The 18,139-nt window shown below is 36.3% G+C and overlaps 1 protein-coding gene across 3 annotated transcripts in view; it reads left to right on the plus strand.

Moving 5' to 3' along the window:
* HAUS6 (HAUS augmin like complex subunit 6) overlaps nucleotides 1-18,139 on the plus strand; it is a 49,986-nt gene that overhangs the window by 19,147 nt on the left and 12,700 nt on the right. For all 3 annotated transcript variants that reach the window (XM_036855165.1, XM_036855166.1, XM_036855167.1), the window contains 5 exons: nucleotides 3,242-3,412; nucleotides 4,854-5,047; nucleotides 5,781-5,907; nucleotides 8,013-8,115; nucleotides 14,518-14,599. In XM_036855165.1, the coding sequence (XP_036711060.1) occupies nucleotides 3,242-3,412; nucleotides 4,854-5,047; nucleotides 5,781-5,907; nucleotides 8,013-8,115; nucleotides 14,518-14,599 (677 nt within the window). The remainder of the gene's footprint in view (nucleotides 1-3,241; nucleotides 3,413-4,853; nucleotides 5,048-5,780; nucleotides 5,908-8,012; nucleotides 8,116-14,517; nucleotides 14,600-18,139) is intronic.

Genomic DNA, 18,139 nt, shown 5'->3' on the forward strand with positions numbered 1-18,139 from the left:
ACCCCTATAATGCGAATGTTGGTGTGTTTAATGTTGTTCCAGAGGTCTCTTAGGCTGTCTTTATTTCTTTTCATTCTTTTTTCTTTATTCTGTTCCACGGCAGTGATTTCCATCATTTTGTCCTCCAGGTCACTTATCCATTCTTCTGCCTCAGTTATTCTGCTATTGATTCCTTCTAGTGTATTTTTCTTTTCAGTTATTGTATTGTTCATCTCTGTTTGTTTGTTCTTTAATTCTTCTAGGTGTTTGCTCTTTAATTCTTCCAGGTCTTTGTTAAACATTTCTTGCATCTTCTCGATCTTTGCCTCCATTCTTTTTCCGAGGTCCTGGATCATCTTCACTGTCATTATTCTGAATTATTTTTCTGGAAGGTTGCCTATCTCCACTTCATTTAGTTGTTTTTCTGGGGTTTTATCTTGTTCCTTCATCTGGTACATAGTCCTCTGCTGTTTCCATTTTGTCTGTCTTTCTGTGAATGTGGTTTTCGTTTCACAGGCTGCAGGATTATAGTTCTTTTTGCTTCTGCTGTCTGCCCTCTGGTGGGTGAGGCTACCTAAGAGGCTTGTGGAAGCTTCCTGATGGGAGGGACTGGTCAAGACAACTTTTGAAGGGAGAAATTTAATCTTTCTTTTGTGTTATGCAGTGTTTACTTACTTAATTGAACTCGTATATCTCTCTTTGTAACAGTGTTTTTGTTTTTCTTTTTTTTACTCATTATAAGTGATATATGTATAAAAGTATTAACAGGGTGCCTTTAAAACACTTGAATATAATGGAAAAATTAGCTTATAATCTATCAGACTAAATATATACAAAAGCAGTTTTAAATTAACCAGTTTAAATTTGGGTAATTTAAAATCTTTCATGCCAGCAGGGAAAATCCAGCTTGATTCCAACTTAATCAGTAATATTTATCTAAATAAAATACTTTACGTGAAGGCAGATGGTAAATATGGAAGAAAGATGAGAAGTCATGTTGAGGCTGACATGGCAGTAGAGAGGAATCTGGCAGATATAAATGATCTGAGGCTTTCAGAGGTTGGCTTTAACAAATGTGGGTAGGAGTGTTTTCTTAGGCCTTTGTGTTTGGATGAAATCTCTCTCAAGCTCTTTGTTCTGATTCTATGGTCACCAAGCTGCTTTGGGGTATTAATTTGGCTTTTTAGGCACTTTGTCACTGGAAAAGGTGAGTGCCCTCCTCAGGAAGTAATTATTCATTAATTCAGTGAATATTTATTGATCACCTGCCATTTGCTAGGCATTCTTCTAGATATTATGGACTAGAGCACTGAAGAAGACAGGCAGAGTCACTTCCTTTATGGAGCTTCCAGTTTAGTGAATATGAACATTCCTATCCCTGAATGTAGTATCTTTGATTGTAGGCTTAATAGGTTAGGTTGGTATGAAACCCATTAAGAGTTTTCATAGCAGTCTCACTTGAGTTTGGGTAGTGTTCAGTTTTCCCTGAGTCCATTCAACTTTGAGCCATTGAGAAGGTAAACTTCTAGATTTGAAAAATCTGAGAACCAGATCCAGGATCTTTGTATGTTCACCAAGGAAATGCCATCCTATGAGATCTTTAGATGCCCAGCCAATGAGTCTTCCTTTGGGGAAACAACTTTACTTTGTACTGTGAGAAGACACAGACAGTAACACAAATATAATTAGTGTGTTTCCCCTCCTCTTTCCCGCTTACATAAATTCTTTTGAGGCATAACATACATATAAAAACGTGCCAAAATCGTAAGTGTGAAGCTTGACAAAATTCACAAAGTGGACACATCCATGTAACCAGCATCCAGTTAAAGAAACAAAATGTTACCTTCACCCCAGGAGCATTGAGCCCCCTTTCATTCACGACCATTTCCTTCCAAGGGTAAACACTATCCTCACTTCTTTTTTTGTTTGTTTTTTGAAAATTGTTTTCTTTTATTTTATTTATTTTTGGCTGTATTGGGTCCTCATTGCTGCATGCAGGCTTTCTCTAGTTGCGGTGAGCAGGGGCTACTCTTCGTTGTGATGCGTGGGCATGGGCTTCTCATTGCGATGGCTTCTCTAGTTGTGGAGCACGGGCTCTAGGCACGCAGGCTTCAGTAGTTGTGGCTTGCGGCCTCCAGAGTGCAAGCTTAGTAGTTGTGGCGCACAGGCTTAGTTGCTCCGTGGCATGTGGGATCTTCCTGGACTAGGGATCGAATCCGTGTCTCCTGCATTGGCAGGCAGATTCTTAACCACTGCACCACCAGGGAAGCCCTATCCTCACTTCTTATGCTAAAGATTAGTTTTGCCCATTCATGAACTTTGTGTAAATGAGGAGTGTATAGAATATATTCTTTTGTGCTTGACTTCTTTCACTCATGCTGTTTTATCCATGCTGTTGTATGTGTTCATTCTCATTGCTGTATAATGTTCTATTTTATGATTATAGGAAAGTATACTTTTTTTTTTTTTTAAATTTTATTTATTTATTTATTTATTTATGGCTGTGTTGGGTCTTCGTTTCTGTGTGAGGGCTTTCTCCAGTTGCGGCAAGTGGGGGCCACTCTTCATTGCGGTGCGCAGGCCTCTCACCACCGTGGCCCCTCCCGTTGCGGAGCACAGGCTCCAGACGCGCAGGCTCAGCAATTGTGGCTCACGGGCCTAGTCGCTCCGCAGCATGCGGGATCTTCCCAGACCAGGGCTCGAACCCGTGTCCCCTGCATTGGCAGGCAGACTCTCAACCACTGCGCCACCAGGGAAGCCCGGAAAGTATACTTTTTATTCAAGGTAGTTCTTCTGGTTGATTGCAGTTTTTGAGTATTACAAATAGGAGTGCTGTGAACATTCTTGTATGTGAATTTAATAAACCTAGGTTAATATATGGTTTTCAGCATTTTAACTTTTTGAAACTTGAATGACTCTTAAAATTGATGTGTAGTGTTTTCTTTTTCTCCTGAAAATCTTTTATTTTCCCTGATGGCATGTCAGAATAGAGGAAATGCTAATTGCATCTCCGTAGTATAAGGTTTCTTAGATACGTTTTGCAAATCATAGTGGGCTAGATTCTCCTGAGAAATTCTTTAGTTTTAAAGTGCCCTTGAAAGTAATATCAGTGCTTTTAGACTGTTAAAGTAGTTAGTTTTCTTACCAGAAGCCATTCCAGGAATACCTAATTTGTTCCTAGGAATGAACATATATTTGTATTTTACATATCTTTATGTATAGATTATATATAGACTTTAATAATTTGTCTCTGTTTTCGAAGGTTCGGTCTTTGTGGGCTTCAGTGAATGAAACACTCATGGTTTTGGAAAAAGAGAGAGAAGTTGTTAGTTCAGTCCTTAGTGTTGTTAACCAATATACTTTAGATGGAACTAATGTTGCTATCAATATTCCAAGGCTCTTACTTGACAAAATTGAGAAACAAATGTGTCAGGTAAGCATTCGATAATTAAGGGAGCTTTGAGAAAACTCCCTTCACATAATTTTTTTATATATTGTATATTGTTTTTCTCACAATGTTTATCTACTGTTTTCGGAATTTACCTTTGTGAATATATCTGGTAAATCTTTCATAAAGAGGGGTACTGTTGAACGTGTTTATATTCACATCTATCAACCTTTATTCATTGTCCGTACCTTGTACGGCACTACATCATATAGTGTAGAGAGTAGACGGTACTTAGCAGGAAGATGATATGATACCTAGTTCTTTATAAATTCTCAGAGAGCACCAATGATCTCCTGAATGCTAAATTTCTTTATAAAAACTCTTCTATTCTCTCGTTTTTCTTTCATCTTGATGCTATTAAGTGTTTTAAGGTTTTTTCTTCCTTTAGGTTTTGTGACCTCAGTGTCTTTGCCTTCCTGTGGTGTTTCAGACTGCTGTCTCCAGTTTTCCACTGGTTCCTTTTTCTCTAACTTTTAAATGAACATGTTCCCCATGGTTCCTTTAATGCCCCTTTTCTTTCCCACATTATAAATCCATCTGTATTTTCTTACCCAGTTCCATGGCTTCATCAGCCTCCTATACAATAATATTACCAGATTGGTATTTCCAGTCTCTCCCCTTCAACCCAAACTACATCAAATTATTTCCACTTGCTTATGGGACATTTCCATCTGAATAGCCTACGTTTTTTTTTCTTAGTAAACTTAAAATTTTTTGAGCATCTCCTATGTGCCAGGTATTATTATAGTGAAGGGGATATAAAGATAAAATATTGTTGTGACCCTGAAGAGTTTTCACTTTAATAGGTAACATGTCAGGCACTTCAAATTCAGAGTACATAAAAATCAGGATCTGTAAACTCAGATTCCTACAGGGGCTAGGCAGGTAATACTATATAAATGAAGTACGCTAATTATGTGTAACAATAGGGGTAAAGTAGGAAATGATGAGATCTTTGGGGAACTAATTTTGTGTGAAATCTGTGATTTTTAAAAATATTAGCAACTAATTCAGATGATTTTAAAACATTGGAACTGTGCAGGCCAAATAAACATGTCTAAGTTTGGAATCAACCTTTAGGGGTCCTTTAATTTGCAACTTTCGGTAAAACATGAATTCATGATCTTTCTCCAAACCTGATCTTTCTCCTCAGTCTTTATTTTGCTTTCCATTTATTTGCATTTCTTTTATTCTAGTTTCAGCTTTTTTTGCATGATATAAAAATGTAGCATGGTGTGTTAATTCTTCCACAGTAGTTTTCTTTGGGCCAGAATTATTTACATAGTTTTATTTTTGGGTAGACATTTGTTCTTTTTTTCCCCTCTTTTTTAAGGTAACCTTTTTATATAATAGTGAAAAATGTAAATATATATTTGTAGCATTTTATTATGTTAACAATCTATAGTTCACCACTTTTTTTTTTCAGTTGCACATAGGAAATGTTTATGAGGCTGGAAAATTGAATCTCTTAACAGTTATTCAGTTATTAAATGAAGTCTTGAAAGTAATGAAATATGAACATTGTCAGGCTAACCAAGCAAGACTGACAATAGACCTTCACTTCCTTGAAAAAGAGACCAAAGTTCAGAGAGAAAGATTGTCAGATCTGAAGCATATGAGGTACACTAGAAAGCTCTTCTGTTATTTCATTGGGGTAGGAGTAGGGTGGTTTTGATAATTTCTCAGCACAATTCTTGTTTAGTTAACAACTCAGTAGCTTTGGCAAACAAGTGTGAAAATTTTACTTGTACTCAAAAACCTTGTCACCAACTTCTAGAGAGACACATGAAGTAGCAAGGAAAATTAATGTAGTTTTCTTCTGTCTGGAGTATATTATTTGCCCTGAGTGATAATTCTTTATCAGATAATTCTGACTTTTCTCTAGCTTTTCTTTTGTAGGGTCTACTAATAAAACTAGGTTTCAGAAAAATTGTTTGTATTGAGCAGGGTGACCGGGAGGTATGAGTTCTCTTTAGAAATGGATAGAGAGTAGGAGTAGAATTTCAGCTTGAGTTCAGAACCAGGAAAAAATTGTATGGGGTTGGCCAAAAAGTTCGTTTGGGTAACATCTTAGGGAAAAATCCGAACGAACTTTTTGGCCAACCCAATATTTTTAAAGATAAATGGAGTATAGATGTATGATTGCTATTTGGTGTTAAAAGGAAAGAAGGTATTTTAGATTCTGAACTCTCAGTGGGAGAGTTTATGCAATTTAGGTGTGCTGTATTGGTTGAACTTTCAGTTATACTTTCTGCCCTTTCTCTACAAACAATAGTATTCTTCAGCGCTTTTTCTCAGTGCTTCTTTTTATATATTCATGTTTTGAATGAAGTTCTTTTTTATGCCGTTACAGGTATAAAATAAAAGAAGATCTCACAACTATAAGACATTCTATTGTTGAAAAACAAGAAGAATGGCATAAAAATTGGGAAGAATTTCTTGGCCTGTCTCCTTTCAGTCTAATTAAAGGTTGGACTCCAGTAAGTAATATTGACTTGACTTTTGGAGAGTAGTTTAATCTCTTGCAAACTCTTGATTTATCATGTTACAAATGACCTGGAAATGCTATATGTGTGTATGCTTGTCATCTTTGCATCTGAGCCTAAAGTTCAAATATTTTGGTTTCTGTGATTTTTCTAAATACATTTTAGAATGTTCATTAAGCTGCTGTTGTGATATAGTTAATATTTTTAGATTCAGTGGATTGTATTAAAAAGAAAATGAGATCGGGGAGAAACTGGAGCTGAGGCTCAAGTCACCCGTGGGGGCCGAGCCTGCCATCTACCCGTGGCCGCTGCTGGTCTACGACAAACCCCACGATGCTGCTCATGAAATCATCGAGACCATCCGGCTCAAAGATTTGGAAAGACATAGTTTAACAGAAAAGGAATGCGTGAAGGAGAAATGGAATTCTCTTGCCTGAATTTCTGCAGACAGAAATAAAGAATCAGTTACGTGAATTGGAAACCAAATTACATAAAGAAGAATTATCAGAGGAGGGCTACCTGGCTAAAGTCAAATCCCTTTAAAATAAAGATTTGTCCTTGGAGAACGGAGCTCATGCTTTCAGTCGAGAAGTGAATGGATGTCTAGGAAACGGGAGCCAGACAAGTGGTGAGGGCCGCAGAGTGGAAATAGCAGAGAAAAGCAAGTCCCCCAGACCTGTATCCAAACTTTGCATGCCCAGGAGAAGCAAGTCCGATGGAGAAACAAAATCTGAAGTCTCATGTAGCCCCAGGATTACAAGGCAAACTACCAGGCAGACCACCATCACATCTCATTTCACAAGGGGCCCTGCCAAACGGAAGCCTGAGGAAGACCCTAAAAAAAGCAAAATCAGATGATTCTGTCGGTGAAGAAGAAAAAGACCAGGAGGAAAAGAGACGTAGAGTTACATCCAGAGAGCAAGTTGCTGGACCGCTCCCTGCAGAAGAACCGGGAAGAGTAAGACCAGGAACACACGTGGAAGAAGAAGAAAGAGTTGATAAAGTAAAGCCTGGTCACCTCCAGGAAGAAAAGAGACTCAAGTCAAACCGAAGGACTAACACCTAAACAGAAATCTAAGAAGGAGCCAGACAGAGATGCGAGGCCTGGAGGAGCTCAGGCTGAAATGAATGAAGGAGAAGACAAAGATGAAAAGAGGCACAGAAGTGAACCCAAAGATCTAGCTAGCAAACAGAGACCAGAAGAAAAAGAACCTGAAAGAGTAAAACCACAAGTTTCTGATGAGAAAGATGAGGATGAAAAGGTAACAAACGCACATGGTAAACACAACAGCTCGACATGGTAAAGTTGCCCGTCAGAACGAAGGGACCTGGACCATCCTCTGGGGGTCTGTGCATGCCTGGAGATGCAGAACATGAACATTCAGTCCCCTGTGCAATCTAACAGCTCTAGTCCACATGTCTCACCCCAAACCCAGGAAACTAAACCTACTAGAGCAGGAAGCAAAAATATGGTAGGACTCCTCGGAATGGCTGAGCCTTTGACCAAAGACCAAGCCCCACAATCCCTATGAACACATTGAGAATTTAGTTTGTTGCAAAGCACTGCTCTGATCTTCACAACTATGGCGGGAGGTGGTGGTGGGGGGAGTCTCCATGGGACACACCCGGACTAGAAGTCCGAGTGGCATTTAATAAGTGACTTAAACAAGGACAATGTGCAATCCCCTTTTAATACTTCTGATCTCGGTGAAGAGCAAGTCTCACTTTGTTGCCAGTGCATCTCAAAACTTTCCCTGCAGTTGGTTCATCTTTCAACAAAGACAACAGGGTTTAAGTCCTGAGTTTTTGGCCGGTAACAGTAAGGATTACAATTTAAAAAAAAAAAAAAGAAAGAAATTGAGACATTCCTCTTTATTTTAGGTACTATTACATTTGAGGCATAGTTGGAGGGCAAAGTAGCCCTCTTGTTCCTAGTATCATACTCCTTAGTTTAAAAATAGTTACAGGATAATTTGTATGTTTGCTAATTCTTTCGTGGTGGGAAAAAAATATCATCCATTCATAGATTTACTTAGTATTGTTACTGTGGTACTGAGTAAAGTGTGTATATTTCAAAATAACAAATTCTGTGTTTTAAGGCTGTGGATCTTTTACCACCTATGTCTCCCCTTTCGTTTGATCCTGCCTCAGAAGAAGCATATGCGAAGAGTATTCTTTTGCAGTACCCTGCTTCACTTCCAGGTTGGTTATTTATTTTTTTCTCTTTTAAACTTCCCTCTCATTAATATTTCTCACTATGATAGTAGTTCTTTTATAAACTTTCATGTTTTTTTTCCCAGTTATTTACTGTGGTGAAATGCACATAGCATTTCAGTCATATGAGCCTCAGTTAACATGAGGCTTTTTGTGTCTCCTTTCTTTCAGTTGCACAGTTTTTTACTTTGCACAATGTTTTCAAGGTTTATCCAAGTTGTAGCATGTATCGATACTTCATTACTTTGTTCGAATACATTCTGTTGTATGATTGAATCGAATTTTGTTGATCTATTCGTCCTTTGATGGACATTTGGGTTATTTCCACCATTTGGCTATTATGAGTAATGCTGCTATAAATATTCGTTTACAAGTTTTGTGTAGAAGCCCACAATTTTTTAACATGAAAGAATAGTACAGTAATTACCTGAATACTTAACTGTTGCTTGTTTCAACAGTTGAGATTTTTGCTTTAAATGTGTATGTTTGTTTGCTAAACCATGTAAGTCTGAGACCTTAACACTTCACTCTAAGTGTTTCAGCATGCATTCCCATGAAAATAAGGACTTTTTCCTCTTTAATTACCATACTAATATTAACACCTAAAATTAATAATCATCTCATTCAGTTTCCTCAAATATCATACCATTATCACACCTAAAAAATTAATTTCTCTACAATATCTAATACCCATTTCATACTCAGTTTCACCAATTGCCTGGTACTTGTGTACAAGAAATTTTTATTGGGTTCAGTAAATGTAAGGTAGATAGGTGGAGGGATAAATGAATAAAAAATGTATGAATTATGTAGCCAGTCTGGAGCAGGTAATAAGTATAGGTCACAGTTGAGTTTAGGCAGGCCATCAGTTGTGGCAGCAGTTAGCACAGGACTTAGGAAGAAAAAGGATGAACACAGCTAGGATAGGTGATTGGTTTGGGAGTCAGGTGTATGTGGGGAGGACACTAGTTGGGAGAGATCATAGACCAGAGAGCAAGGGTCAAGGATAGGCGCCAGCATAAGAGTAGACACAAAAGACTGCATAGTTTGATTAATGAAAAAGATCTTCAGATACAGAGCTTCAGATACAGAGCATTGCTTATGATGATAGAATTACTTTGATAGTTCTTGGCATATTTGGTTGCCATTGTGTTCTCACTTCAGCTTGGAAAGGGCCTTTGTACTCTTGGCATACTTAGTTTAGGCCCTGTGAAACCATGAAATTGTCCTCACGTCCATCTGGAGATTTCTATGTCGCCTTCAGAGTGAGGGAATATTTGTCTGTTTATGAAGTTTAGTTAGAAGTCCACATTTTAAAAGTGTTTGATAGGATCTTTGGGGGTAACCCTTTCCTTCAGACATTGCAGAGTTTGTTCTCTTGGGATTCCTTTTTTTTTTTTTCCTCTAGAGCCTTGGTCTGGGCTGGGGAACCTCAACATTATTTTATACTTTTTGTAGTAAACCACTTTACTTTGCTTAAAGTAAAACAGCTTTTTCCCTCCTATACCTTACATATTACATCTTTCTTGAAGTGATTTTTCTTTTCAGTGGATTTTAAAAATTATATTTCAGCATATTAAGTACAGGAATATTATAAATACCTGTTTACTGAACACTCTTGTCAAATCTTTGCAATATTTGCTTTAGATTTTTTTTTAAAGTACTAGTGTTGTTAACCCTTGAGTATCCACCCTTCCTTGAGTATTCTTTTTTTTTTAATTGCAGTATAGTTGATTTACAATATTATTTTAGTTTCAGGTGTGTAGAGCATAGTGATTTTGGGGTTTTTTTTCAGATTATATTCCATTATAGGCTATTACATGATATTGGCTATAATTCCCTATGCTATACAGTAAATCCTGTTGCTTATCTATTTTATGTATTAAAGTAGTTTATATCTGTTAATCTCATACTCCTTTGTCCCTTCCCCCGCTTCCTTCTCCCCTTTGGTAACTGTAAGTTTGCTTTCTGTGTCTGTGAGTCTGTTTCTGTTTCGTATATAAATTCATTTGTATTATTTTTTAGATTTCACCTATAAGTGATATCATATAGTACTTGTCTTTCTCTGTCTGACTTATTTCACTAAGCATAATATTCTCTGGGTCCATCCATGTTGTTGCAAATGGCAGTATTTCACTCTTGTATGGCTGAGAAATATCCATTGTGTGTGTATGTGTGTATATATATGCCACATCTTCTTAAGCCAATAATCTGTTGATGGCACTTGCGTTGCTTCCATGTCTTGACTATCATAAATAGTGCTGCTATGAACATTGGAGTGCATGTGTTTTTTCAAATTAGAGTTTTCGTTTTTTCCACCCATATACCCAGGAGTGGAATTGCTGGATCATATGGTAGTTCTATTTTTAGATATTTAAGGAAACTCCATACTGTTCTCCATAGTGGCTGCACCAATTTACATTCCCCCCAACAGTGGAGGAGGGTTCCCTTTTCTCCACACCCTCTCCAGCATTTATTATTTGTAGACTTTTTAATGAGAGCCATTCTAACAAGTGTGAGGTTGACACCTCATTGTGGTTTTGAGTTGCATTTCTCTAATAATTAGTGATGTTGAGCATCTTTTCATGTGCCTGTTGGCTATCTGTATGTCTTCTTTGGAGAAATGTCTATTTAGATCTTCTGCCCTTTTTTTAAAAAAATATTTATTTGGTTGCACCGGGTCTTAGTCATGGCAGGCAGGCTCCTTAGTTGCAGCTCACTGGCTCCTTAGTTGTGGCACGTGTGCTCCTTAGATGTGGCTGGTGGGCTCCTTAGTTGTGGCTGGTGGGCTCCTTAGTTATGGCTTGTGGGCTCCTTAGTTGTGGCATGTGAACTTTTAGTTGTGGCATGCATTAATTGGGTTTGTTTTTGTGATATTGATATGTATGAGCTATTTGTATATTTTGGATATTAACCCCTTGTCCTTGACCGTTCATTCTGCATTTGCAGAGGTAACCACTATCCTAAATCTTAAGTTTATTCTGATGTATGTTTATAAAAATAATTTTACTTTGGATCTAACCATACATATACCATTCTGCTGTTCTTAAGTTTATAAATAAAATTTCTCTTATCCCCCAACATGTTCTTTGTAAATGTTTATTTTTGAACCAGGATACAAGGAGGGTTCACTCATTGTATATGGTTGTTTCGTCCTCTTACTGACTTTTATTCTAGGATAATGCCCTACCCCTTAAAAAAAAAAAATGACATTGATAGATATTCTTTTTAACAATCATTGTGTGTGATTTACCAGTACATATACTGATTTTTTTTTGTCAATATTACTTTTGTTCTATTCCTTCCTTTTGAGAGGTATATCTCGAAGTATATCTTTCACTTCTTTTAGTGACAGACCCTGAATAGTAAGATCTCTTAGTCTTTCTGAAAATGTCTTTATTTTTACTTACTCATGAATGATAGTTTGGATTCAAGATCAACACTTACTTTTCCTTGGGACTTTAATAATATGATCTCATTGCTTTCTGCCTTCTTTTGTTTTTGAAACATTTGCTGTTGGTCTAATTGTCATTCATTTGTAGGTAATTTTTGATCTCTGGTTGCTTTTAAGACTTATTTATTTTTGTATTATGCAGGTTCATTGAGCTGTATCTAAATGTGGATTGATTTTTATTTAGCCTGTTTGGACTTGTGTGTGCTTATTCAGTGTGAAGGCTCGTATCTTTCTTCAATTCTGGAAACTTATTCACTAATATCTCTTGTAATATTACCCCCCTCTCTCATTCTTTTGGTCCTTTTCTTTTATACCTCATATTATTGGGACTTCTAATTCTGTCCCCCATATCTCATAAATTCTCATTCATATTTACAACCTCTTTGTAACTCTGGACCTGCATTCTGGGTATTTTCTTTGTATCTCTCTATGGTTCAGTAATTATCTCTTTATTTATGTTTAATCTCCTTTTTCACCTGTCCATTTAGTATTTAGTTTTCATGAATGTATTCTTTATTTGCTTCTTTTTTCAAAACTGCCCATTCTTTTTCATGGTGTCATCTTCTTTCATTATGGCCCCTGTTGTTTCTTTTTTGTTGATCATTTTAAATGTACTGATTTTTATCTTTATCAGTTTTCCCAGTATCTCTTCATTTCAGGTACTTCTCCTGTAGACTCTGCCTGCTGATGTTCTATTGAAATATTAATATTAAAATATTTGAATGAAATGTCAACTTCAGTGGGTCCCTCACCTCTGGAGGAGTCATGTGGGCCCAGGATTGCAGAAGGGTCTCTACAGAGTGGCCAAGAGTCCCAGGGATTTCTCTTGAACTAGACCAGTTAATGTCTTTGGTTTGGGATTCCTAAAACAAGTAGCCAGTATAATTATGGATTTCACACCTCCTTTTGAATAGGCTAGTTTTAGATGACTTTCCTTCCTTCCTTCTATACTTTTTTTTCACCAAGGAGTCCAGGTAGACAGCAGGCTTTCCCTGTCCAGTTGGCAGAATTTTTGTAATCCCTTTTCAGAGGCAGAGCAGTCTTTGCAGTGTCTTGTCTTATGGCAGTCTCTCAGATCCCAGCCTGAGAGGCCTGAGATGATGTTTCTTGTTACCATGTAGGCATTTAAATCTCCTGTGTTCAGCCCCTGGAGCCTGCCTCACTGAGCCCTTGTTTCTCAGTTTAAGTTTACCCTGCTTGTTGTGCTTTCCATCTTTGGTTCTGTCATGTGATGATTTTTATTCTTCTGGGCTTTCCTTTTTTCTTACATTTTATTTAGTAGTTGTAGTGTCTTTACGGTAGGAGTCAGTGTCTGCTTTATTTTCGTTTGCTTTGTAGTGGTGAGTTCAGTTTGTTTTAACCTCCTAAATGCACTATTATGACTGTGCCCTCCTTTGCTATCTTTGCATCTTAAGTTTAGTTTTCATCATTTCTTGCATGTGATTGTGTTCTAACTAGCTACTCTGCCTCCAGTGGTCTATCTGTTCTATATTCCAAATGGCTGTCAGTGATCTTCCTGTAATGTAAATATGATCCTTTTCACCTCTTGGTGTAATACCCACCAGTGGCTTTCCATCACCCATCACCTTTGGAAAAGAGAAAAAGGCTCTAGATGCTTTTTCACTTAGCAGCTTTTACCTTACAGACTTTCTTTCATACCAGAACAAATGTGCATGAACTCTGCCTACCACCACCAGATGGTGTTTAAAGTTGTGCATCATCATTTTTATTTTTAAAAAATCTTTAAATTTAAAATATTTAAAAATTAAAGTATAGTTGATTTACAATGTTTCAGGTGTACAGCAAAGTGATTCAGTGATCTGAAAAGGAATATATATATATATATATATATATACACACACACACACACACACACACACACACATATATTCTTTTTCAATTCTTTAACATTACAGGTTATAACAAGATGTTGACTATATCATCATCATTTTAGTTAATGGTTGTCTACTAAGTTTGTGGTATAGTTGTATTTGTGCTTATTTTTGGAATGTTTTATAAATAACAGTAACTCCATCATAATTAGTAGGTTCAAAAGCATAGGGTATTGAGAATGTTATGAGGTGGCATTATGATGAATTACAAGGAAAACTTTACATAGTATACACATTGGCTTCTTATACAGTAACACTTTGGACACATGTATAAATAGTCTTTCAGAAGCTAACATGTTGAAAGAAGAGGAGCTCCTGGAATATCAAATCCTTTGAAATACAGCCATGGCTTTTGTCATCAATTTCATTGCCTATCATGCTTCCACTAGATACACCTTATGCTGTGGCACACGAAACATGCAACTTATTCTCTTAGTACTTTCATGGCTTCTTCATGTTCCCCACTCTGGGCCAGGTGCCTTTCTGCCTCCTTGCATTCTGTGCATACTTGTATCATAATACTGTAGCAGTATACCATAATTCTGTATGTACTTGTCAATAGTCTTTCCTGTACTGACTCCTTGAAGACAGGTCTCCATTTTTAATTTCTTTTTCCCATTGTTAGTGCAGTAACGACACATAGTTATTAAATAATATGTTGAAGAATAAATACATAGGTTGACTGATGTCCTAAGTGCTGGGCTAAAATATGCTAAGTACTATAACTTTTTGGCTGGTTTATGTGGTAATTGCATTATCTGTGTACTTAAACATGAAGCATGGCTGTATAATACTTGAGAATTATGGCTTGTCCCTTTTTGGGAAAGTTTGTGTGAGCTATCTTTCTAGGAAAGCCTATTGTACATATTCTCCATCACTGTCATGCATACTACTTTATACTTAATAATTGAATAATTGTCTTTTTCTATTAGGATTTATTTTTGTTTTCTCCTGTTTAGAAGTTGTTGTAGAACTTCAAGAGATCTCTGAATATTAGAATGTACAATCATAATTAAAGAGTAATTAATTTTTCTATTCCTTTAGATACACGTAAGCAACATATCCAGGAAAATGATTGCAGAAGGGCAAGTGATATACTGGAAACTAAATGTGATCTAGCCAACAGGTAAAAGAAATTTGATTTTCATATTGATTTTTTTTCTCTTAATTAATTTTAGTCCCATCTTCAGCCAGCTTTCAAGCTTCTGCACTGTGAGATAGCTCATAACTTTCTTCTCTTAACCAGACAGTGTTTTCCTACTGTGGATCCACGTTTTCAGGAAAGATTCAACATTTCTGTTGCAAGGGCATTTTTTTCCTTCTATTCTTATCTAAATGTTGGGACTCACGGGGATTACCTAATTTTTGAAGAAAAAGACATATATGAAAATTATCTAATGCAAGTTTGGGAATTTTTGCCTTTTTGTGTCTGTGAACGTCTTTGAAATCACTTGTGGCTGTTGACTAAATCCAAGAGTTTAGGGACTTCTGAGATGATCTAGTTGGTAGTTTTCAGTCTGTGTTCTGCAGCGCCCTCTGGTGCTGTGGATGAATCAAATTTAACCGGTGACTGTTCCAGCCTTTCCCACTTCAACCTTAGCAGCCTACTCCTTTATCTGTACTATATATATTGGGGCTTTATATGCCATTTGATAAAAAGAGTTCTGTACTTAAAAAAAATTTTTTGGGGAAGACTTCTGATTCAATCTAATCCCCAAATTTAGCATATGAAAAAACTGAACCTAGTTAGTTTGTTGTAACTAGGAGTATTCTTACTTTATTGTCTTTTTTCCTCTATTATCCTATTTATCCCTTCAATAAACTGATGCCAGATTATAAAAGCAGAAATCTCTAAACTAAATGTGAATGTGTCCCTTATTGAAACTAAACATTAGGTAGCAGTCAAACACAGATATGCTAAATAGATTCCTTTATTATTTTGCTTTTTCTGATTAACCTTTGATTTAAATAGTTGATTTTCAGTTCAACTTCCCCATGTTAATGAAGCACAGATATGGAAACAAAATACTTAGGATAATTCTGAAAGAAAATTCTAAATTTTAAGTGACTTGAGGCCCCCTTCATTCTGTATACTCTTAATAAGTTAATAAGTTGAAATACCATAACTAGAGTAAAACTTACATGTGAAATTATGCTATTGGCAGTTTCCTCTGCAAATTTTCTGGTTCACAGGAGGTCAGGACTACTTGTGGGAGAATTTTATTTTTGTTCTTAGATCTAGGTGTGATGTTGAATTTCTGAGTACCTAAAGAAATAGAATGAAATCTGCAGTGAAGACCTTGTAAAGTGAAGAAATTGTAAAGTTATTGGGCTTGCTAATTTTACCCCCTTATCACAATTGTTCTTAAAGCATGCCTCTTAGAGGGAAATAGTTGGTGCTTCCTGATCTCAGTTATGTTTTTGGTCTGTCTGTCCTTGAGAGAGCAGATTAAATATTTTGATTTAAAGTCTCTTGCTGGACTAAAGATTGATGGAGTTAGTAAATTAATTCACAAATCTGATTTTATTTATGAACTCCATTCAACCTCAAGATTCTTTCTTGAAGTAGAATTTTGTACTAAGATGTACTGTCAGAATTCTACAGGAGCCAGATGCTCAGCCCCTAAGAATTTAATTCAAATAGAATTCTCTTAATATAGGAAAAAGTTGTATTAAATAATTTTGACTTCCACATTTATCCTTTTCTAAGCTCTTGGACCTTTTAACTGTCTTTTCACGCTTTATTTTACTTATAGGTTGGGATATTGAAAGGAGGTAGAGGAAGGCTTTTGGTGATGAGGGATAAACGCTTAATGGGAAATGAAAGATTATTACTGCCTAATAGGAGAACAGAAGAGAGGTAAAGAGTTGAGTTACTGGGATATGGAAGTAAACATGTTGCTCAGAATTCTTTACTGTAAAAGGTATTTTGTAATAAAATGTTTCATGTGTAATGTGGATAGACTGCACTTAAAGAAATACCCTTTTTTTAGCATGTAGTTCAGCTATTATACTAAATATTTTATTTGTAGTGGCATCATCTTACATCAATATCAGTGTAGTTAATTGGGAAATTCATATGTGGATATGGTTAATATAATTATGCAGTTAAAAAACATGAGATGAATGTAGTTTTTAGAGTAAGTGTGTTGTTTGCCCTTTCACATGTGCTTTTCATTCGCAAGTACTAAAATATTAAGTAGTCTTCTCCATAAATCTCCTGGCTTGGTTTTGATCAGAGTGAGCTCATGGAGGCTGCACCATACTTACAATCAGAATTCAGTGATTGATGATGCCTTTGCTATACACTCTGGGTACTACCTTTCTTTGCAGTGGTTTCTGGAAAGGAGGGTTCCATGATATTTCTAGTGGTGGTGATACAGTTCTTCTAGACCTTTAACCTCTACAGTTTCTCCTTTACTACATTTCAGAGATAGGGCAGTATGATCTTGCATGCATTCCAAACAAACATCCTTAGTCTTAGAAATTGAATTCTAATCTCATTTTATTATTTCCTTTCTCTTTTTATAATTTCTCTGTTAATTGTAGACATGTTATAACAACAACAAGAAGTGAAAATAAAAAATAATTAGCTAAAGTTTCCAATTTCCAATAAATCACTTTTCAGATTCTTTCCCAAGTTCTTTTTTAGACTTTATTTCCAATTCCAAAGTCTTGTATTCTAAAATACAAAATTTTCTCAACATTAACATAGCATAAATGCAGTTTTGTTAGTGTATGTGTATGTTTACTTAACATTATATTACCGCTTAAAATAGCTTTTTAACATTTCATTTATTTTTAGACTTTAGGTTTTCCTCAAAATTTTTGCTGCTATAAAAAGCATGTCTTTTTTCTTTTGGTAGTGCTTTTAGGGTTAATTTCCACAGTGGGATCAATACCCTTTTTATCTGGATTTCATGGGCCTCAGTTTTGGCTTGGCAAGTGGGTAGAGAGTAAGGACTGAGCCAGGGCTGCTTTGAAGTTGACTTGAATTGAGATATTAACAAGGCTAATAGCATGTTGCCAATTCAGAAATGAGAGAGAGGAGGTATAGAATGTGGTTCCATTTTTCTCTATTATGAGACTCTGCAAGAATGATTCAGATAGAAAAATTTGGTGGCATCTATAGAACCTCATCTTCAAGTGACATTTATTCATTGATCCATCGTGTGGCACTACCAAGCGCCAGGCACTGTGTTAGGACTTGGGAATAGCCTTTGGTAAGACATAGTCCTCATCCTCAAGGAGCTCACCAGTCTTTTGGTGGCATCTTAGTGGCGTTGGTCCATAGGGCTTGCTGGCCCTGCTTCAGAGGGCTTTCTGATCATTTTAATGTCAATTTTGGGGAAGAATGTGGATAAAATCACACTAGATAGTAATCACTAATCTTTTGCCTTAGATATCTAGATTATATCCTGTCGAGGCGAAGTTGAAACAAGCAACTTCAGTGATTTTGAATTATGTTTGGAAGGTAGATTTCAAGAAGGGCACATTTGAAAAAGTTTGAAAGGCATATTTGCTATTATATAAAATATTTGCAAAGTTGTTAATTTTGTACTTTTCTGTCTATGAACAGAAGGAAAAACACCGGCATGCTTGATGTTGAAGTTGGTTTCTGTGGTAATCCTGCCTCCATTTTACCTAGAATAGAAAAGCTTTTGGT

The sequence above is a fragment of the Balaenoptera musculus genome, chromosome 6, assembly GCF_009873245.2.
Source record: "Balaenoptera musculus isolate JJ_BM4_2016_0621 chromosome 6, mBalMus1.pri.v3, whole genome shotgun sequence".
Lineage (NCBI taxonomy): Eukaryota > Metazoa > Chordata > Mammalia > Artiodactyla > Balaenopteridae > Balaenoptera > Balaenoptera musculus.